The 24909-nt window shown below is 38.1% G+C and overlaps 1 protein-coding gene across 2 annotated transcripts in view; it reads right to left on the bottom strand.

Moving 5' to 3' along the window:
* LOC115212987 (E3 ubiquitin-protein ligase ZNRF2) overlaps positions 1–24909 on the bottom strand; it is a 113387-nt gene that overhangs the window by 22035 nt on the left and 66443 nt on the right. For both annotated transcript variants that reach the window (XM_036504177.1, XM_029781857.2), the window contains 2 exons: positions 23758–23853; positions 7264–7369 (listed from right to left, as the gene is read on the bottom strand). In XM_036504177.1, coding sequence (XP_036360070.1) covers positions 7264–7369; positions 23758–23853 — 202 coding nt within the window. The remainder of the gene's footprint in view (positions 1–7263; positions 7370–23757; positions 23854–24909) is intronic.

Raw genomic sequence — 24909 nt, 5'->3', positions numbered from 1 at the left:
ACCACTCGCACATTAATTTCACAAGCAGGCTGCTCTGCTGATTCGAGCAACTGGAACACTCGTCATCATAACTGGAGTGCCAGGTGGTCATGTATGTGTGTGTGTGTGTGTGTGTGTGTGTGTGTGTGTGTGTGGTGTGTGTGTGTGTATATATATATATATATATATATAAATTATATATAAAAATACAAAATGGGACAAGAACGCAAAATACACAAAGAGACGACACAAAAAACGGACGGGTCATTCGAAGCCTCTAATCTTCAGAACATCTGCTTTCCATGCTGGCATGGGTTGATGATATATATATATATATATGTGGAGGTGCAATGGCCCATTGGTTAGAGCGGTGGACTCGCGGTTTCGATTCCCAGACCAGGCGTTGTGAGTGTTTATTGAGCGGAAACACCTAAAGCTCCATGAGGCTCTGGCAGGGAGTGGTGGCGACCCCTGCTGTACTCTTTTGCCGCAACTTTCTCTCACTCTTTCTTCTGTTGGCCTGCTCGCTTAGCCAGCGGGGTAGCGTCATTTGAAGGCTAAAACAATGCAAAGCGCATTGTAACCAGCAATGAGTAGCAACATCTGATAGCCTGGTCGATCACGGTGATATATATATATATATATTATAATAAAGGGTAAAAATCAGTATGAAATAGTGTCTTGCTCAACCCAGTGTGCTATTATAGGAGATTTTAAGGTGGTAACAGTGTCCTCTGGCATCTATCTTTCAGCGTGTTGAGCGGTTTATAGCCAATCCCGTGATCCCCGTGTCAGTGGCATGTAAAAAGCACTATGTGAATGTCACTGATACCAGCACTGTCTTGACTGGCTTCTGTGCTGGTGGCACATAAAAAGCACCAACCGATCGTGGCCGCTGCCAGCATCCCCTGGCACCTGTGCCGGTGACACGTAAAAAGCACCCACTACACTCACAGAGTTAGGAAGGGCATCCAGCTGTAGAAACACTGCCAGATCAGACTGGAGCCTGGTGCAGCCTCCTGGCTTCCCAGACCCCAGTCAAACTGTCCAACCCATTCTAGCATGGAAAACGGACATTAAACGATGATGATAGTGCGTGTGTGTGAGAAAGAGATAGAGATGCAAGGGTAAATGAATATGCAAATAGATGAAATAATAGACAAACAGACAGACAAATAGATGGATACACAAAGAGAGACAGACAAATATATATATAGAGAGAGAGACAAAAAAACAAAACAAATGCAGATAATTGAATAAACAGAAAGACACCAAGACAAATGAAAGATAGGGAAACAGATAAATATACTGAAAGTTACACAAATATTGTCCAAGTCATATTGTCTTTATTGTGTCCATACCGTCAAACAACAAAACAAATATTACTGTGTACCTGTGTGTGGAAGTGTATGTAATATCGTTGAAGGGAAACTATCACTTTTCTTTCCATTATTTTCACATACACACAAAGTCATACTGTGTTTTATATCATTTTCTATTCTTTTCCAAATGACCCATTTTTTATCCAATGATTGACCACAAATAGTGTTATAAATATCATGAGTCACGTATCAGAAACCAGTTACAAGATCAGCCAGTGACAAATATGAAACTGAATAACCTCGCTGTAATAAATACTTACTCCAATTCTGTGTTGAGTACTTTTTCCTCGTCTGCAACCTCACAAATGTATGCACACCCACGCAACATGCATCATCATTTAATTCTTTATCTTATACTTGTTTCAGTCATCAGAAATGGCCATGCTGGGGTAACACCTTGAAGATTTTTCAGTCAAACAAATCGACCCAGAACTTACATATTTTTACGTTTGGTACTACTTCTATCAGTCTCTACAATGTTCCTTTCCCCCACGCTTGCATGGGTCAGATGCCTTTCCTGTCACCAACCTGTTTGCTGGCAAGGTAATATTTTCCCCCCTTGAAGGCGGTGAGCTGGCAGAATCGTTAGGACTCCGGGCGAATTGCTTAGCGAGATTTCATCTGTCTTTACGTTCTGAGTTCAAATTCCGCTGAGGTCAACTTTGCACTTCATCCTTTTGAGGTTGATAAATTAAGTACCAGTTGTGTACAGGGGTCGATTTAATTCACTGGCCCCCTGCCCCAAAATTTCGGGCATTGTGCCTAGAGAAGAAAAGAATATTATATTTACATTGCCATTAATGTGGAAAGCTGACAGAATCATTGGCACACCGGGTGAAATGCTTAGCGGTATTTCATCTGTCTTTACGTTCTGAGTTCAAATTCCACCGAGGTCAACTTTGCCTTTCATCCTTTCAAGGTCGATAAATTAAGTACCAGTTGCATACTGGGGTCTATCTAATTGACTGTGCCTCCTCCCCCCAAAATTTCGGGCCTTTGTGCCTAGAGAAGAAAAGGATATTTTCCCCTTTGGCCAGACATGTTTTCAGAGAAGACCAAAAACAAGCAACTTCATTTGTATGATGGTGATGGTCATTTATAACTATCACATGATGTCAAGAAAAGTGTATTCTCTCTCTCTCTCTCTCTCACACACACACACACACATACACTACACACTCTACCTTAACAAAAATGCGAAAAAAAAGGGGGACTGCAGGGTCATACTTTGACAGCTTTTGGTTATAGGTCAACTTGAACTGGGTTAATCTTGAGGTAAACCAGTGCTTCAGTCATTTTTTGTCTACAAACCCCTTTGATCCCTATTTTACACATCTGGACCCTAACAGCCATTTGCGGTTGTAAAAAAATCCTATATTTTTATAATTAATTATTATCAAGGAATTGTATAAAAAATAATTGCTAAAATATTTTCTGTAATGTAGGAGAATAACCAATTTATTGCACATAATTAACAAAATCTTTTACGGGGCCCCAAGGGTCATACGGACCCTGGTTGAGAGCCGAGTTAAACAAACAATAACTGCTCCATGAAACACTAACTCATCCCATCAACTATTTTTCTGAACCAGCCAATTCTATAATTCAATACTATGTCTTTACTTAAAACAATAATGCTAATGAAAGGAAGATGTAAAGCTACTTTGATCATAATTCATATTGTCTGAGCAGCATAAACAGATCATGTAGGAGAGAGAGAGAGAGAGAGAGAAAACAAAAAAGAATGCTAAATGATGAGATGGCAAAGTGATGCTGTTGTGATCTAACAGCAATGAAACAGGAACCAACATGTTACAAGGCCTAGATGCTTAGGGATGTGGCTGGGAACTGATTTATCAGGTTTCATTTTTTTAAAAAGACTTTCTATTTCAAACGATTTGTCACATACCAATTCAAACCACTCACCCACCCCACTGTCATCACCCCCACCCACTACCATGACTTTTGCAGAGACTGGACTGTTAGCATCACTGAAGCATGCCATCGGTAAAAACATAACATTACCATATTTAATGCATTGAGCATTGAAAAGCAAATTTAAAACCAATAATTATGCAGATAGCATTAAAAATTTAAAAAAAACAATATTAGTCATTATCATTTAACGTCCGCTTTCCATGCTAGCATGGGTTGGACGATTTTGACTGAGGGCTGGCAAACCAGATGGCTGCACCAGGCTCCAATCTTGATCTGGCAGAGTTTCTACAGCTGGATGCCCTTCCTAACGCCAACCACTCTGAGTGTAGTGGATGCTTTTTACGTGCCACCGGCACAGAGGCCAGTCAGGCGGTACTGGCAATGACTGATATTTTAACTTTATACTCGCAAATGCAAGAGATAACCATGGACATTTTAGAGTTATTCTGAACTCATCAGCAAAACTTATCATCATCATAAGTGTTTAATGTCTATTTTCCATGCTGGCATGGGTTGGTCAGTTTGACAGGTTCTAGTCAGCTGGAGGGCTGCTCAGGCTCTGTGCTTGTTTTGGCATGGTTTCTACGGCTGGATGCCTTCCTCCTTAACACTAACCCCTTTACAGAAATGTACTGGGTGCCTTTACGTGGCACTGGCACAGGTGCTTTTTTACGTGGCCCAGTACCCACAAGCCCACAAGTTTAGGACTGCTCAGCTGAAGAGGGATGCAGGGGGAAATAGTGACAAATGTGTCGCTAAGTAGATATACAAGATGATAAATTGATTGACATAGGAAAATAAAACCATTTAGAAATGTGAGGTTTCACCCCCATCCCACATAATTATTTCTAATATATATCTTTTAGCTTTTATATCAGTCACTGGACTCTGGCCATGCTGCAGCACCATCTTGAAGGGTTTGGACAAACACATCAATCCCAGGACTTATTTAAGTGTGGTGCTTGTTTATATCCTTGTCACCAAAATTGCTAGGTGACAAGGATATAAACAAACCAGCATCAGTTATGTGATGGTGGAGGAACATACATACAGACACACACATGCACACATTTATATATAAAAAATACACAATGGGCTTCCACAGTTTCCATCAAATAATTTCACTCACAAGGCAGGCAAGTGTAGCCCACCCCAACCTTTGGGCTGGCTAGTGCCCATTCTCCCTTGCTATCATGAAGCTTTTCTATGAGGAGCCTCCCCTTGCTTATTCCCAACCTTAGTTTCTAGACATGAGTGATCCCAAGACCAAGGCCTCCACCATGATTTTTAAGAAATGTGGAGGAAAACTAGCTCAGGAAGGCAGAGATCATTTTTTACCATATTTCTGTTGAGATGCTCCGTGTTTCTTCCAGTTAATTTAAAATATAACAAAGAATTTAGTAAATAACTTAGTTATCATTAAGCTAGTGTTAGGAACATTAATTGTGACTAAGGTTTGGTGGAAGATTTTAATTCAAAACTTTTGAAAACAAGACATTTGTACTACAGAGCCAGAGCTGGTTTCAGCCAGGTTGGTAACAAAAGGATTACGAACTGTTTCTCTATTGTATATCTTAACCCTTTTGTTACAATATTTCTGTTGAGATGCTCAGTGTTGCTTTCAATTACTTTAAATATAACAGAGAATTTAGTAAAATAACTTAGTTATCATTCAGCTGGTGTTAGGAACATAAATTGTGACTAAGGTTTGGTGGAAGATTTTAATTGAGAAGTTTTGAAAACAAGACATTTGTACTACAGAGCCAGAGGTGGTTCAAATCAATGTGAATGAATAAGCATCATATTTAAGGGAATAATTCTGAATGCCAAAAGGATTAAAATTATATTTCTATTCATGTATTCAGTACATCACTCTAGATATAGAAGCAAAGCTCCTACGTCTGGGTTCAAATCTGCTTTGAACATATTGGTTCTTGTTAATAAGCAGCAACAGAGTAACAGCTGTCCCTCACTGAGATTCATGCAGTTGATGTTCAGTTTGAATTATTCTACTGCTGTAATTAAATGTGGGGAGAACTGAATATTTCAGCCCCTCTCTATACTCCCAGTTACCCCTTCCTCATCCTATTGGTGCCAATGCTTCATGCATAATGCCAGCTCATGTCTGCCATCGACTAACTCTACCCTTTATTCACCACTCACTATATTCACTCCTATGTACCTGATGTTCTCCATCCCTATCATTATAGGTCTCTCTCTCTCTCACACTCTCTACCCACCACATTCTTGCATCTTCACCCCACCCCCACCTCTCATACCCTATCTGCTGGGGAGGTAGAGAAACAAACAGGATATTGATAAACAAAAGCTTGGCTTGTCTTCAGGGATACATAAACATGTGCTACACAGAAGACATTGTTATCTTGTTATTGGTGTACTTCGTTCAGTAATGTTAATTCGATCATCCTCCTCCTCATTTACCATCTGTTTTCACCACTGGCATGGGTTGGACGGGTTGACAGGGGCTGGCAAGCTGGAGAGCTGCACCAGGTCCCAATTGTCAGTTTTGGCATGGTTTCTACAGCTGGATGCGCTTCCTAATGCCAAATAATTTATAGAGTGTACTCAGTGTATTTTACATGGCAGCATCACAGGCGGTTTTTATGTGGCACCAGCACAGGAACAAGTAGTTTTGATTTTTTTTTTTTATATATAATGTATAGGATTTTTTCAATAGTTGCTGGCATGGCTCTGTAGCTAAGAAGTTTTTTTCACAATCACATGATTACAAGTTCAATCTTAGTGAGTGGTACTTTGGGCAAGTATCTTTCATTCTAAGCACCTTTCATTACTGTCTCGAGCTGACCAAAGCCTTCTCAGTGGATCTAGTCGGTGGAAACTGATAGAAGCTTGTCATGTGTGTGTGTGCGTGCGCTCCACCCCACTCATTGTGGGATAGTCATGAATCAGTGTCCGTCATCATCATCAATGATATTTAACATCCATCTTCCATGCATGCAAGAGTAGGACAGATGACAAGAAAAACTACCCTAGGCTACTGTTCCTGTTTCGACAGGGATTTTACAGCTGAATGCCCTTCCTAACACCAACCACTCTGCAGAGTGGACTACTGATCTTCCACAAAAGCACATTTGGTCATGGAGAAATATTACTCTGCTTTGAAACGATGATATAAGCCAGGAATTACAAACTCTCTTTATAATGTTACTTTTCATATGTCAAAACTTTAAACAGACATATAGACTAAACTACTTATAGGCTGAGGCTGGTTATTTATTATCATCATTGTTATCACATCATCTGTTTTACATCTGCTTTCTATGCTGGCAGGGGTTGGAGAGGTAGTTGCTCTTCTCTTGTTGGTTCAGAGGGCTTCAGAGGATATTTAAACATGTCAGAGAACACAGAATTCATGGTTTCCAGTCTGTTCCAAACACTTTATCTCACAAGGCTACATATCTTTCACTTGTTTCAGTCAGACTGTGGCACGAATGAATCAACCCCAGAACTAATTACTGTTTATTTTCTTTTTTTAAGACTGGTGCTTATTCTATCAATTACTTTTGCTGAACTGCTAAGTTACTAGGATGTAAACGCACCAGCAATGGTGGGGGGATAAACACAGACACAAAGATACACACATACTTACACATATACAATGTGCTTCTTTCAGTTTCCGTCTACCAAATCCACTCACAAGGCTTCGGTAGGCCCAAGGTTATAGCAGAAAACACTTGCCCAAGGTACCAAGCAGTGGGACTGAACCTGGAACTATGTGGTTGAAAAGCAAGCTTTTTACCACACAGTCATGCCCACACCTTCAGATTGCTAGACACATATCAGAGTATTGCAAGTCACGCTTTAGAAACCAATCCTTTATTCCACAAGACAGATCTAGATAAAAAAAAACCCAAAAAACAAGGGAGTGGGGAATTCCCAAACTGAAGAGAAAAAAAGAGAAAAGGAAAAAATATCAACTTACATTTTATGATATATACAAAGACAAGGAAGTCGTGCTATGGTGTCCCCTTGTTTGAGATCTTCCAAACATATCACACATTCACCTTTATCCTCTGTCAATACATCCTCTGAAAATTCAAGGAAAATTACAATAAATTGAGTGTTTAATCATTTAAAAAAAAAATTTACAGAAAAATATAATTTCTTGAAAACACCAATGGTTTATAAACTGGTTATCAATCAAATTGGTACAAACATATTTGTTCTCTTATAAAAGATTATTTGAATAGAGTTTTCTTCCCACTGGTACCAAAAAAAAACTGAGTAAAATAAAAACAAAAACATTCTATTTTTCCTCTTTGTAAATACAGAAATTAGAGGATAACTGTTAGTTTATTTAACAAATGAATTATAAGAAAACAAAATTACAAAAAATATCAAAATCTATGCATCAGAAAAATAATATGGCCAATTAATGTCCATATTCCATGCTAGCATGGACAGGACAGTTTATGAGGATTCAACAAGTCCAGAGATTGAATTGTGTTCTAGTGTCTGCTGTGAAATGGTTTTTACAGCTGGATGCCTTCCCTAACACCAACCACCCTGTAGAGTGCACTGGGTGCTTTCTTTTGTGGTACCAGCATTAGTGAGGTTGTCATGCAGTTTTATGCTAGGGGATAAGGGGACAAAGTGTGTGAGAGAGAGAGAGAGAGAGAGAGAGAGAGAGAGAGAGAGAAAGGATCAGAACAGAATGGGTTTCTTGCTGTAGGGGAGATACACACCTACTCATATTACAAAACAGAAGGGAAAGTGGGTAGAGTAGAACTGGAAAGAGATGAAAATAGAGGTGATGAGGTGTCAGGGTGGGCCCTGAAGATATGAAGTGATAGATATTGTTATTAGCACGAACTTCTTTTTGGGGGAGGTCTGACATTCCAGAAGATAGTCACCAACATTCTGCTAAGTCATTAAAGAAAATTGATCAATTCTAGGCAAAAACATTCCTATGCAACAGCTGACACCAGCAGAGAACTGACAGAATACTAGAATAAATTAGCAACTGATGATAAAGGACAACTTTTATACATTATTTACATTTGACAGATATTTGTCCTCAAATTGTTTGTTGTTAACACGTTTCAGCTGATATACCCTCCAGCCTTCATCAGGTGTCTTGGGAAAATTTCAAACCTGGGTTCTCATTCCTAAGGTATTTTTGTTGTTATTATTCAGGTCACTGCCTGGAATCAAACTCAGAAGCTTGATAATAACAACAACAACATTGAAAAATACCTTAAGAATGAGAACCCAGGTTTGAAATTTCCCCAAGACACCTGATGAAGGCTGGAGGGTATATCAGCCGAAACGTATTAACAAGAAACAAGATGAGGACAAATATCCGTCAAATGTAAATAATGTAAATAATTCCTCATCTCTTAAATTTAGAACTGGGCGACTTTTATGTTTCCATTTCTACAAAAGCTATAATTACTTGGTTATTTTCATGAACTGTATTTCTCTGTGTTTGCACAAGTGTAACAGCATTAGTGAAGCCGTGTGACCAAGTGGTTAGGGTATTCGGCTTACAATCACAAGGTCACGAGTTCAGTACCCAGTAGTGCATTGTATCCTTGAGCAAGACACTTTATTTCACATTGTCCCAGTCAATTCAGCTGGCAAAAACGAATTGTAATTCAAAGGGTTCACTTCATCACAATCTGTGTCATACTGAATCTCTTTGAGAACCATGTTAAGGGTGCACAAGTGCTCAGCCACTAGCAGGTCATTCCATTGATCAGATCTAATGGAACTCTCGTCATTGTCATAACTGACAGAATGCCAGTTTTTTCTGATTTTTTTCTAGTGCCGCCTGACTGGCTTCCGTGCCAGTGGTTGGCATTAGAAAGGGCATCCAGCTGTAGAAACCTTGCCAGATTAGATTGGAGCCTGGTGCAGCCTCCTGGCTTGCCAGTTGTCAGTCAAACTGTCCAACCCATGCCAGCATGGAAAGTAGACATTAAACGATGATGATGATGATGATGATGATGACAGTTGTTTTACTGTTCCCTTTACCATACTTGTATGACTAGGACGTTATTTGCCAAGACATATTTTCTTTGGCCAGATGTCCTTCCTGTCACCAACTTTCACCCGTTTCCAAGAAAGGTTATATTTCCCCATGGCCAGGCACATTTTTATAGAAGATCAGAAATAAATGGCACCTTTTGCATGAATGCAACATTCATTCATACCTATCATGTGAAGTCAAGACAAGGAAACACAAACACCCAGACAGTCGACTGCTTTCAGCTTCATTCTATCAAATCCACTCTCAAGGCAGACACTTGTCCAAAGTGCCAGCCACACAGAGGAACTGAACTCAAACAAATTATGTCTGAAACCTGCACATAGAAAAGCAGCAGCTATGTGGCAAGAAGTTTGCTTCCTAACCGCACTGTTCCAGGTTCAACCCCACTGCATGGCACCTTGGGCAAATGTCTTCTACTACAGCCATGGGCTGACCAATACCCTGTGAGTGGATTTGGTAAGCATAAACTGCGGTTGCCCATCACAGAGTGTGTGTGTGTGTGTGTGTTGCCTGTCACTGCTTGACAACTGGTGTTTTTTCTTTTCTTTACGACCTCATAACCAAGCAGATCAGCAAAGGAGGTGGACAGAATAAATACCAGACCTTGAAACAAATAAATACAACTTAACCCTTCAAGGTTGTACAATGTAAAAACAATATGAAATGCACACACACACATGCAATGTTTATGACCAATCAAAATGGGGGAAACATTAAATCCTTTAGCATTTAGAAGCCGAATTTGGTCAATTTGAATGTAAACCATGTAGAATATTTGGGCTTCATATGGCTAAAAGATGACGCTTAAAGCTTCACTTGTAGGAAAGTAAGTAATCCTGTCTATAGCAAATAGAAAAAGAGCTTGCTATTGGCTCTCATTTTATTGAGAGTAACAGGACACAAAATGTTTAATTTTTTAATATCCTCATCTCACCCACCCACCCTTAAACTCCGTTGCAAGTGGAGTCGTGTCACAAATTTAAAAAAATGTAATTTACATTTATCTGAATGTGTTTGTGTGTGCACACACACACAAGTACAAAGGCTATCTATTCAATTATGCTAGGCTTCCTCATAAACACAGTTTCAAGTTTATATGCAAATATATTATCAGTAAGATTGATAAACAAGACATCCTAAAGTAATCTTACAGTAATCATTTCGCTGACTTTTTTCTCATTAAAGCCATGCTGAAATGGAAAACCTCAACCTGCACTCAGATAATGTTGGTCAAATTTTTTAGCTCATAGTACCACAGCTATCGAAAACAAAAGATCAACACATGTTATTTCCTCCTAACTGCAGTCCACCTTCAATATTTAATGTTTAACACTTCAAAAGTAGTTCACTTACATGATCTGTCTAAACCAGAGAAACTAGGAACTATGTGTCTATGAATTTATTTATGTATGATGCTTGTGCACAAACTGAGACACTGCATGGTGGTGAGACATGATCAAGGGATGCAGGAGACATGGGGATCAAGTATGATCCACTGGAGATAAGCACCCACTACACTCACGAAATGGTTGGCATTAGGAAGGGCATTGAGCTGTAGAAACACTGCCAAATCAGATTGGGCCTGGTGCAGCTTCCTGGCTTCCCAGACCCCAGTCGAACCGTCCAACCTATGCTAGCATGGAAAGTGGACGTTAAACGATGATGATGATGATGATAAGCAATGTGACACAGATGAGCTGAGAGAAAAACTGTGAATAAGAGGAATCAGCTTTAAAAGTGTGCAAGTAAGAAGATTGTGCTGATTGTGTAATGAATGTGGAGGACAACAGAGGGAGCAAGACGGAACCAGTAGAATAAGAAGACGGAGGAAGACATGGGCAGAAGCAGTGAAAGCTGGTCTCAGGATGCTGAGCCTTAAAACAAAATAAAAAAAGAGATAACAAAGTATCGTAAGTGACAGGATTGTGTGTGGGAGAGAAGCTGTCCAACCCATTCGAGTATGGGAAATAGACATATGACAATGATGTACCACTGATATAGTGTTCTGCTTTTGGTCATACATCGTTATTTGTCCCCAGCCAATTTTACTTGAAAGTAGGTGTACAGGTGTGGCTATGTGGTAAGATGCTTAATCCCCAACCACATGGTTCCAGGTTCAGTCAACTGCGTGGCACCTGGGCAACTGTCTTCTGTAGCGTCGGGCTGACCAAAGCCTTTTAAGTGGATTTGGCAGATTGAAACTGAAAGAAACCTGTGTATGTGTGTGTGTCCACCACTTGTCAACCAGTGTTGGTGTGTTTATGTCACCATGACTTAGCAGTTAGGCAAAAGAGACCAATAGGTTAAGTACCAGACTTTAAAAAAATAGTATTGGGGTTGATTTATTTGACTAAAAATTCTTCAAGATGGTACCAGAGCATGGTTGCAGCCTATTGATTGAAACAATTAAAAGAAAATAAAAGAAAAGATGTAATGCAATGGGTTAAAATTGAAAACCATTCAACTGTGAAGTGAGCTACAGCAATGCCTACATCCATAAACAGATTGAATTAACAAAGGATTGATAAAAGTGACCTAAACTGTTGCATAAACTCTAAGGAAATTGAATATATTATTTTGGTTTATAATCCAAATGACAATCCTTATAAAATGGTTGCACTACAAGTAATTAATCTTTTCTACTCAAGGCAGAAGACCTGAAATTTTTTTTTGGGGGGGGGGGGGCAGTAGATTAGATCAATCTCATTACACAACTGGTACTTTATCAACCCTGAAAGGATGAAAGGCTAAGTCGACTTTGGTGGAATTTGAACTCAGAACGTAAAAACAGATGAAATACCACTAAGCATTTCACCCAGCATGCAATCCACTGTGCCAGCTCGCTGCCTTTAAAAATTATTCTTTTCTACTTTGGGCACAAGGCCCAAAATTTTGTGGGAGGGAGTCAGCCAATTAGATCAATTCCATTACGCAACTGGTACTTAATTTATCAACCCCAAAAGGATGAAAGGCAAAGTTGACCTCGGTGGAATTTGAACTCAGAACGTAAAGACAGATGAAATACCACTAAGCAATTCACCCGGTGTGCTAACGTTTCTACCAGCTCGCCACCTTACTACAAGTAATTAATACATAAAGTTGGCCAGGATTGATTAAAGAAACACAGAGAAATGTCAAATCAGATAGGATAAATGAATAAGCTAAACATAACAACAATAAATCTTCTAATCCTGATCAATACAAACGACTTAGCTAAACAAAGTCAACAGAAGCTGTGGCAAAAAAAGAAAAATAAATAAAATAAAAGGAAACAACAAAAAGAGAAGGAAAAAATGAGGACTTTCACAGCCTCACTTTATTCCCCGATTGCTTTATGGCTACAAACAATCACATTTGATAAAGAAGATTTCTTACATTAAAAAGGAAAAGTTCACTTTTGCATAAATGACATTAAACCTATGCAGATCAGAAATTTATTTCAGGAAGGAAAAAATAAAAACTAGGAATCAAACTTGTCTTATGTATAAACATGTGCCATTTGCAATCACGTGTGCCATGGTCTCACACACACACACACACACACACGCATGAGAATGACAAGTGTGATTTAATAGTTAAATCTTTGATCTTACAAAAGCCAAACCACTGGCATTTTAATAAACACAGATTAAAACTGTTGATAATAGATTTATGTGGATTGACTAGGTGACTTCTTTTGTGTTTATAATTCAACAGTATAGAAGGTGCGAGTCATTAAGCTTACCTCGTTGAGAAGTGTCTGATTAGCTCTCACAGTTATTTTTACAACTTCATTTACTAACAGATGACAGCCAAATGAAACAATAAGAATTAAAATCAATAGGCTGTGAGTAGTTACTAGGAACAATCGACAAGGACTTCATTTTTTTAACTAGCAATTTCTGGAATCCAATTTAAAAACATATTTAAAATAAATAATAAATATTTCTTGCGGAAAAGTTTTGCTGTGTTTATATAAGTTCTCGCCATATGTTAGGTTTACATAAATTATATCAATGATGAGGTTTATCTGGGTCAGGTCATGTATTCTAAACACCAAAAAGCAACACATCATGGAGAAATAAGCACAGGAAATAAGCCTGCATGTATATGTACATAGGTATGCACATGCTGCTCTCTTCTTGACTAGAATATTTTAAGAGTTCAATTTGAACAGTCACCTGTTCAATGGCAAGGATATAAAGGAAAAGGGCCTCATTGTGTTTGTCACACTCTACAACAATTCATCTTTTAAATTTTAATGCCTTGCAGCTTTTTATTATCCCAGATATCATAATTATCATTTGTGGTGTACTAATTATGAAGCAGTGTTCTTTCCCCAAGAATCTAAGTTCAGTCACGCTTTGATCAAGGTAACATGGTATCCCGTCACTTCAATAACAATAATAGGAATGAAGCTGAGAAGTATATTTCGTGCATCCGATTTACAACCTCCTCACTAATGGTCCTCAAATATCTTCTGTATTTTTCTTAACTGGTATCAAGTCAACAGTTGATTTTCACAACAGAGCAGGTTCTATTTTGTGACCTTCAACAGCAATATGCGGTTGTCAGTTATGTTTTAATGTGGTGCTATTTTTAGGTTCCACCAATATATTTTTCACTCTGCAAGTCTCAATATGTTATCTTTTACTTGTTTCAGTCATTGGACTGCAGCCATGCTGGAACACTGCCTTGAAAGTTTTTATCATCATCAAACATCTGCTCTCCATGCTGGCATGGGTTAGACAGTTTGATTGGAACTGAAGATTCAGAGAGCTGATCCAGGTTCCAGTCTGATTTGGCATGGTTTCTACGGCTGGATGCCTTTCCTAACGCCAACCACTCCAGCACTTATTTAATTCTGCTACTTTTGTTGTTGGTCAATGGCGCTGAAATGCTAACTTATGCAGGCATAAACCAACACCAGTACTCAAGGACTGATGGTGGGACGAACACTGGCACACACCTTCATATTTTCATATATATTCATCTTTATATATATATATTCTTTTATTTGTTTCAGTTGTTTGACTGCAGCGATGTTGGAGCACTACCTTTAGTCGAAGAAATCGACCCCAGGACATTCTTTGTAAGTCTAGTACCTATTCTATCGGTCTCTTTTGCTGAATCACGAAGTTACAGAGATATAAACACACCAAGATTGGTTGTCAAACGTTTGGGGGGGGGGGGGGGGGAAACATACACATATATGCATGTATGTATGTATGTATGTATACGACAGGTTTCTTTCAGTTTCCATCTAACAAATCCACTCACAAGGTTTTGGTCGGCTTAAGACTATAGAAGACACTTGCTCAAGGTGCCACACAGTGAGACTGAACCCAGAACCATGTGGTTGGGAAGCAACCTTCTTACCACACAGCCACACCACATAATCATTTTTACACACCCACACACACATCTTTATTCATTATATTTTCTCAGTCTATCCAGATTGTTCAGAAAAGGTATCTAAAAAAATCAGTGGTTCTCAACCATCTTTTCTACTGCTGGAACCTTTGATTCCTAGTTTTACTCAAGTGGACCCTCATAGCCATTCGATGTTTAAAAAAATTCTATTATATTTTTATAATTAAATATCATTAGGAACTGTATGAAAAAGAAATTGCTAACATATTTTGTATATTAGGGAAGTATAACCAATTCAATGCACATAAGTTTTAACAACAAGATCTTATGTAGTCCCCAAAGGCCATATAAACCCCCTTTAAGATCTAGATCAGGGCTCACAAGCCACATGTGGCCTGCTTGATACTTTCTTGAAATGGGTTTATTTAAATGAACATTTTTTTAAAAATTACCAAAAATTAAAGATTGTAATGAAAAGAAAAAAAAGAAAGATACTGTTTTTGCATAATTTTATTGACTTTGCCTTTCATCCTTTTGGGGTCAATAAAATAAGCACCAGTTAAGCATTGGGGTCAGTGTAATCAACTAGCCCCCTCCTCCAAATTTCAGGCTTTGTGCCTATAGTAGAAAGGATTATAATGATTATTATTATTATTATTGATGAATTTGTAGAATTGTTAGAGCATCAGAAAAGTGCCTTGCAGTATTATTTTGGCTCTTTTGAACATGATGCTCCAGTATGATCATAGTCCAGTAAAAGTATTGACATAAAGTGCCGGTGGCACGTAAAAAGCACTGGCCGAATGTGATCAATGCCAAGCCTGCCTGACTGACTGGCTGGCTCCTGTGCCAGTGGCATGTAAAAAGCACCCACTACACTCTCAGAGTGGTTGGCATTAGGAAGGGCATCCAGCTGTAGAAATTTTGTCACATCAGATTGGAGCCTGGTGCAGCCACTGGCTCTCCAGACCTCAAACTGTCCAACCCATGCCAGCATGGAAGGTAGACATTAAATGATGATGATGATGGTGAATATTTCATGTCAAATCAACGATCTTTCATTCATTATTGTAATAATAGCATGAGAAAGCAAAATCCTTTCAATTCTGTCAGTATACAAGCGGCTCTCAAAAACTTTCTGTGATTAAAGTGGCCCACAATGTAATCTGAGTTGGCCAGGCCTACTTAGATGATATTCTTTTACAAACAAGAGTGACTGAAGTTTTTGGTTTATATTTGTTGCCAGCCAACGATTTGTCTTTTGTGCTGAAGGTATTTGGCAGGGGTTTCTGTTTCGTGCAAGTCTAATGTTATTTGCAACCTTCAATAAACAAACATAACCAGATACAGAAATACATCACAAATTTTGGATCTCTGGCCAACTTTGACAGACGAGAGTGCCAGTTGTTCAACCAAAACTACACATTTACTATATTACAGTATAAATGGCACGAGTATCCCCCAGACACTTGTATCCTTAACCCTTTAGTATTTAAACTGACCATATCCATACCAAATATTATTATTCTTTTATGCTCAAACTGACCAGATGTGTCTTCTAACACCAACCCTGAAGTATACACAGACATGCAGGAAGTAAATAGACACCTTTAATTTTCAAAATTTCTGATCTAAGCACCTTAATGTTTTCAGCAGTGTAGAATTTACAATGTAATTATTTTTTTTCATTCCACGTGCCATTATATTAAACATTTGCAAAGAGTAACCATGCCACGCACAAAAAGTCCAGCAGAACTGTCAGATTTTCAAAAAGGTTGTATTGTTGGGCAATCTGAGGCTGGTCTTAACCAGCGAAAAATTGTCAAAAATTTTCAAATTCCTCTTGCTACTGTTAATAGAATTATAATGCAATTCAAAAGCCAAGGAAAAGAATCAACAGATTATCATACCGGCCGACCTGGGCCCTTGGAAAGGAATCTTCGCTGTTTGAAGAGAATTGTGGGAAATGAACCTCGTTTGAAGGTTCTGACATTGCAAAACAGCTAGAAGTTAGTCTAGAACATGTGTTACATATCTGCATAAGCTTGGGTATTATGGACGAGCAGCTAGAAGAAAACCTCTCCTTCAATCATCATCATCAAAAGATTTTGAAAATTAAAGGTGTCTATTTACTTCCTGCATGTCTGTGTAAAATTTCATTATTAAAACCTCAAAGCTACAAGATACAATATATGGTTAATTCAAAACAATGTGAATAAATATGCTTTACATTTGACAGAATAATCTGAATGCTAAAGGGTTAATGTAACCTTCAGGAAAACCCCCTTGCAAGACACAGTATAACAAGTCTGGCCCTTCGAATTACCGGTACAGTTCATCTGCTGGGCTTCCTCACAGTTTCCAACAACACAATGTTACTCAAGTTTGGGCTGAGTAAAAGCTAATGCAATACTCACTTGATCAGAGAATACTTCACAGAGGGACTGTTAAGGGGCCATTGTAATTAAGGAGCAAAATCTTTTACTAACATGTTCCTATATCAATCACATCACAACAAACCATTTTATTTTATTCTAGTGACATCAAGCTTCTAATATGAAATATTGATTGACTTACTGTATTTATAGATTGATATTTAAAATACAAAGTAGAGAACTGGAGACATATGACTGGAAGATTCCTCCTCGTAAGTGTAAAAAGTTGTTTTATATGACATTCAAGAAATTTGTTCATTTGTTTAACATCTGTCTGTTTCCATGCTAGCATGGGTTTGGACAGGAGATTATCTGAGACAGGATTTTTACAGTCAGATGCTCTTCCTGTTGCCAACCCTAACCTATTTTCAAGTAACAGATTGTTTTTTGTATTTCAGGCGTCTTTAAAAACAGAGCAACTGGTAATATCAGCATCACCATCATTTCACTCAATGACAAACATGAGATATCATCAAGTATTCTGTTGACATTAGTCAAACTGGTATCCTCACCTTAACTATAGCTTTTACCATGTTTTGGCTGTGTATGCCCCAGCCTTCTCCTGGTGTCTTGTGATTCATATTAGTGTCTTGCCTGGGATTGAACTCGGACCCTCTATGTGACTGCACTGATTAACCAACACCTTATCCATTATGTTTGTAGGCAGTGACACGGTGAATTTTTAAAGCTTATAAACCCTTCCACTGACACCTGAAGTAGGCTGGAGAATATAGAGGTAGAAACAAAAATCAAGATGGGGATACCAGTCTGACTAATGTAAACAGTGTACGTAATATAAATTCTTCATCTCAGAAATATAAAATTGCATCGCATCGCACGCACACGCACACACACACACGGCTTTCTGCTATTTCTGTCAACTAAATTCCCCCACCAAAGTGACAAGCTGTCAGAAACATTTGCACATCAGACAAAGGGCTTAACAGCATTTCTTCCAACTACTTTACATTCGGGGTTCGGAGGACAACCGTACTTTTGGGGCCAATGAAATAAAGTACCAGCCATGTACGGGGGAGGGGGGGCAATGTAATTCACTTGTCCCCTTCCCCCAAAATTGATGACCTTTAACCCTGCAACAGATCAGCATCCTGTTCAAGGGAACATTGTGATCTTGATTATTTATGTCTTGGAAACCAGGTAAGCAGCCTTATAAACCCTAGGGGTTAAGTGACAAAAAAAAAATCCTCCACAAGGCATTGGTCAGTCAGGGGCTACAGTAGGACATACCACACTTTAGGATCAAACAATATGATTGAGAAGAGGACTTCTTAGCTGACACAGCTATGCCTGTATATCATGTGACCACATAAATGACCAGACAATCAAATGTTACACATTACTGGTCACAATGTGCTGGTGCATTGTTTTAGCCTTTGGATGACACCACCCTGCTGGCTAGGCAAGCAAGTCAACAGGAACAACATGAAATGAAGTGTTTCACGGAAAACCAACATGTCACCTGGTCTGGAAATTGAACCCATAATTTAGCAATTGTGAGTGCAACAGCCTAAATCACTATGCCATGGGCCTTTACATGTCTGTATATGCTAACAATTAAAGAATAGCTTAAAATATCTACAAGCAACCTGAATGCAGTTTCTTTTGGAAATTATATCAATGGGAAATAAAAGAAATCCAATTTCCTATGCAAATTTACTACACTTCAAAAAGAAAAATGAAAAAAGTATAGAATAACATCAGTCTTAATGCTTTGGAAGAAATTGTAATAAATATTTTCAGTTTAAAAAAACCGTTTAATTTCAAATGTTTTTATTTTTATGAGAAGCTGTTATTGTTTTCTTTAATTACTGTTTTGTTAAAGCTGTCCTTTTCCCTTAAGAACCGTTTCATTAAACTCATTACCATATAAATGGTACATATACATACGAGATACACTTTGATGTTTATTCTATAAACATCACAGTGTATCCAGCATACTGGGCCCGAGGGAGTTATTCCAGAACATTCCAGCAGCTACATCCATGCCATAAACCAAATTAAGTAGAAATGACTAAAACTACTCAACAACACTTGGATAAACACTATTTTAGTGTGAAAATGAACAAGAGATAACGGAACAAGTGTGGTCACCAGAAAAATTCATCCTTATCATTTAATGTCCATATCTTTCCATGCCTGCATGGATCAGAGGTTTTTCTGTGGCTGGGTTTTCTTTTTTGTTGCCAAGCTTCACCTGTTTCCAAGCAAATTAGTATTTTCCCTAGTCCTCTGAACACAAACAGCACAATGGCCAGACATGCTTTCATGGAAGTTGCAACAAACACCACTTGTGTGACAGTGACATTTGTTTACAATGTCAAGACAAGGGCACACACGCACGCACGCACACATGTTAGTGTGTGTACGTATTATGATTTTGATTAGGTACAATGATACTAATAATTGGGTATCAAAACTCATCCTTATGCTTCAGAGTACAACATGAAGTGAGTACAGAACAGCAGTTCTCAACCACATCTCCTAGGGCTGCATGTAGCCCTCAATGGTCTTGTTTCTATTATTTTTTTCTTTCATTTGTTTCAATCATTTGGCTGTGGCCATGCTGGAGCACTGCCTTTAGTCGAGCAACTCAACTCCAGGACTTATTCTGTGTAAGCCTAGTACTTATTCTATTGGTTTCTTTTGCCGAACTGCAAAGTTATGGAGACATAAACACACCAGCATCGGTTGTCAAGTGATGTTGGGGGGGGGACAAACACAGGCACACAAACATATACATACATACATATATATATATATATATATATATATACACACACACACACACACACAACAGGCTTCTTTCAGTTTCCGTCTACCAAATCCACTCACAAGGCTTTGGTTGGCCTGCAGCCATAGTAGAAGACACTTGCCCAAGGTGCCATACAGTGAGACTGAACCCGGAGCCATGTGGTTGGTAAGCAAGTTACTTACCACACAGCCATTCTTGCACCTATGAATATAAATTTTTCATTAATTAACTCACATTTTGCTTGTTTTGGTGTGGCCCCTTAAAAAGTATCCAGGTTTCGGATCTGACCCAGATATTAAAAAAAGGTTTAGGATCACTGGTACAGAAAGTGAGTGAATGACAAAAGAACAAGAATTATTTAATCACCTTCATTAATTTACAGCTGTTTCTGCTGTAATGGAGCATTGCCCTGAGAGCTGAGTGCTTGTGCAACATCTTTCAGCTTCCTCTGAGTCATTTAAATTAAGTTTATATTTATTGTAGAAAGCATTAAAATACATAGAGATGGTTACATGCAGAACAAATACATACATACATACATACACACACAGTTATGGCAATGAGTGTTCCAGTTGGTCTGATCAACAGAACAGCCTGCTCATGAAATTAACATGCAAGTGGTTCAGCACTCTGCAGACAAGCATACTTTTAATGTAGTTTGTCAGGAAGATTCAGCGTAACACAGAATGTGATAAGGCTGGCCCTTTAAATTACTGGTACTACTCATTTTTGCCAGCTGAGTGGATTGGAGCAACATGAAATAGAATGTCTTGCTCAAGGACACAACATGCAATCAGGTATCAAACTCACAACCTCTCTCTCTCACACACACACACACACACCACACACACACACACACAACAGGCTTCTTTCAGTTTCCGTCTACCAAATCCACTCACAAGGCTTTGGTTGGCCTGCAGCCATAGTAGAAGACACTTGCCCAAGGTGCCATACAGTGAGACTGAACCCGGAGCCATGTGGTTGGTAAGCAAGTTACTTACCACACAGCCATTCTTGCACCTATGAATATAAATTTTTCATTAATTAACTCACATTTTGCTTGTTTTGGTGTGGCCCCTTAAAAAGTATCCAGGTTTCGGATCTGACCCAGATATTAAAAAAAGGTTTAGGATCACTGGTACAGAAAGTGAGTGAATGACAAAAGAACAAGAATTATTTAATCACCTTCATTAATTTACAGCTGTTTCTGCTGTAATGGAGCATTGCCCTGAGAGCTGAGTGCTTGTGCAACATCTTTCAGCTTCCTCTGAGTCATTTAAATTAAGTTTATATTTATTGTAGAAAGCATTAAAATACATAGAGATGGTTACATGCAGAACAAATACATACATACATACATACACACACAGTTATGGCAATGAGTGTTCCAGTTGGTCTGATCAACAGAACAGCCTGCTCATGAAATTAACATGCAAGTGGTTCAGCACTCTGCAGACAAGCATACTTTTAATGTAGTTTGTCAGGAAGATTCAGCGTAACACAGAATGTGATAAGGCTGGCCCTTTAAATTACTGGTACTACTCATTTTTGCCAGCTGAGTGGATTGGAGCAACATGAAATAGAATGTCTTGCTCAAGGACACAACATGCAATCAGGTATCAAACTCACAACCTCTCTCTCTCACACACACACACACACACACACACATGTACACATGATGGGCTTGTTTTGGTTTCTATCTACCAAATCCACAAAGTTTAAGACTTTAGTATATAAAAGAATGTGAGAATGCTGAACAAAAGAAATAACTACAAATATAATTTTTACGCAAGATAATTAATTTGTCATGGATAACATATTTTCCACAATTTAACCTAATTTATCCCACTTGAGTGGAGGCACATGGCCTAGTGGTTAGAGCAACAGACTCACGGTTGACGGATCGTGGATTCAAATCTCTGATTGGGCGATGTGTGTGTTTATCAGCGAAACACCTAAGTTCCACATGGCTCTGGCAGAAGGCAATGGCAAACTTCTGCTGACTGGTGTGAGTAATGGAAAAGAGTAATAACAGAGGGTAAAGGGAGAGAGGTAGTGATAGCAGTTACATCTTTGCTGATAAGAGAGAGAGAGAGAGATAGTTATATTTCAATCACAAGTGTTCTGGAGGAGAGTGAGCGATGGTAGCAGTACAGAAGTGGCGGATGGATATATTCAAGAGATTTAATGTAATCCTTCTTTACACAGGCAGGAGAGAGAGGGGTGGGGCTAAAGCAATAAGTACAAAGGTAGTAGGGTGGATTAAATATGGAGAAACCCAATGGTGACCCACATTACCCAAGCAACATGATACAGTGAAGAGCAGAGGATGAGTAAGGAGTATCTATAAAAATATACATGATGGTCACATTTGGAATGTGTCTGATAGTAGGCGTGATGAATCAAGGCTAACCTGGAGATAATAATTCCCTAAATACATGAAAAGATGATTCAACTCTAATCCACTTCAATCTAGATATCATACCTGGGCTTGTAAATGAATTTAAGAAACTCTGTAATTCCTAAAGTTCATGAAAATAATTTAACCATTTGTAATTTTTTAGAATGGCACCGATTCAAAGAGCTAGATTATGTTAAAATTTAGTAAACCAGTAAACATTCATTTAAATTTATATTTCTTAGAGACCTGATCTAAATAGGAGAGGTTGCAAGAAATGATTAGAAGAGAAACTATCAAGGGGCATCTTCTACATCATCATTTAACATCCGTTTTCCGTGCTAGCACGGGTTGGACAGTTCGACCGGGGTCTGGGAAGCCAGGAGGCTGTGCCAGGCTCCAGTCTGATCTGGCAGTGTTTCTACAGCTGGATGCCCTTCCTAACGCTAACCACTCCGTGAGTGTAGTAGGTGCTTTTTACGTGCCACCGGCATAGGTGCCAGGGGAGGCTGGCAGCGGTCACGATCGGTTAGTGCTTTTTATGTGCCACCAGCACAGAAGCCAGTCAAGGCAGCGCTGAACAAATAATTAAGTGGGTGCTAACATAAAATAGTGAATTTTTTAAAATTAAAATTAAAATTATACCTAATGTGAGAAGAAAAAGAAGCCTTTTTGACATCATTGCCTGAGACCAGCAGCCCAAGTTTCTATGATACACACTTCCTGTTAGTCATGAAAAACCTCCCGTCAAAATTTCAAAATAATTTATGTTCCAAACACCAGAACTACATCAGTGACCAGGTCACAGTTGGTGTGATGACAATTTTGACATGAAATAAATGTTTAAGAGAAGTTAACAGTCTTTGTGTAGTTTTGAATGGCGAATATGTGACTGCCATAACTGTAATTGTTTCTGTTTCAAAACACAGTCTCAGATCAAATCACTTGTCTGGCACGTGGTACACCTCCAAATGACAAAGTTGTTTCAAAATTAATTGAAAAAAAGGCAGTGTATTTCAACAGAAATATGGTAACAAAAGGATTAATGATTATAGTAATCCATCGCCATATTGTGGTTCACCTATCATGGTTTCTTATTTAAGCTTATGTCGATTCCTCTGTGGTGTTTTGCATTTATAATAAAATAAGTATATACAAATTATAAAAATAATTTTTTAAAAATATACAGTACAGTACTGTTTCTACTTTGCGGATTTTTACCTATCATGGCAGTGCTTTGGGCCGTAACACCGTGATAGTCGAGGGATTAGTGTAGTACTGGTCAAGAAAGACAAAACTCTGGAATTTAAATTCATTAAAAATTAAATTTGAACTTGCAATATGGAAGGAGTTCGATCTTAGGCAAAAAGTCTGGACATGTTTCAGTTTTATTTCTTCTCCTCAGCAAAGCATTGTCTTACCAATACTTGCCAGTTACTTCACAGAATTTAAATTACATGACTTACCATTATAACTAATCCTTGGTTTTGTAAGACATATAACAAGATGACATTCTAATTCATCTGCAGCAACTGATTTTGAACAAACAGGACATTTAATGCCTGCAAAAAAAACGGAAAAAAAAAAATTAATGATCACATGAGATATTAGAACAAAATTTTGTTTATCATGGAAGTGTTTGTGTAGATAAATAAAACAAATGTGAAAATGAGTAAAAAGTGAATGTCTCATGGGCATCAAATTGTTGTCTCCTTTTGTGGTGGCTTCAGTATATTTAACCCTTTCGATACCAACTCAGCTGAAACCAGTTCTGATTTTGAATACAAATATCTCATTTTCATAAGTTTTGAATTAAAATCTTCCACCAAACCTTAGTCACAATTTATGTTCCTAACACTAGCTTAATGATAACTAAGTTATTTTACTAAATTCTTTGTTATATTTAAAGTAATTGAAAGAAACACAGAGCATTTAAAAATAAATACAGTAACGAAAGGGTTAATGCTACAGCCGGTATGTCTGGAGTCATTCTAAATCTTGTAATTATTTAACAGATATTTGATATTCTATCCCTTAACATTATGGCCAAGATTGAACCCTTTTAATAACAACCTTCTTGAGATTGCTCCAGGTTCTATGATACAAACTTCCTATATTAACCCCTTAGTTACTGTATTTATTTTGAGATGCTCTGTGTTTCTTTAAATATCACAAAGAATTTAGTAAAATAACTTAGTTATCATTCAGCTAGTGTTAGGAACATAAATTGTGACAAAGGTTTAGAGGAAGATTTTAATTTAAAACTTATGAAAACAAGACATTTGTACTCGGAGCTAGAGTCAGTTTCAACCGGGTTGGTAACGAAAGGGTTAAAATGACTTAAATTTTGAAAAATCTTGTATTAAATTTTCATGTTAATTTATGTTCAAAACACCAAATTAATAACCAAAGTTATTTTACTAAATTCATTATTTTCTAAATTAATTGAAACAAAGGCAGTGTATTCCAACCGAAATATACTAACAAAAGAGTTAATCACATAATCTTGTTGCTGACATTAAAACCAGCGGATCTTAATTTATTCTCTTTCTTTAAGGAGGAACCTACAATTCCAACATTTGAATTTATACTTTTTTAAACATTTTCATGATGGATGG

The sequence above is a fragment of the Octopus sinensis genome, linkage group LG1 (assembly GCF_006345805.1).
Source record: "Octopus sinensis linkage group LG1, ASM634580v1, whole genome shotgun sequence".
Lineage (NCBI taxonomy): Eukaryota > Metazoa > Mollusca > Cephalopoda > Octopoda > Octopodidae > Octopus > Octopus sinensis.
This window is presented reverse-complemented; position numbering and strand designations above follow the sequence as displayed.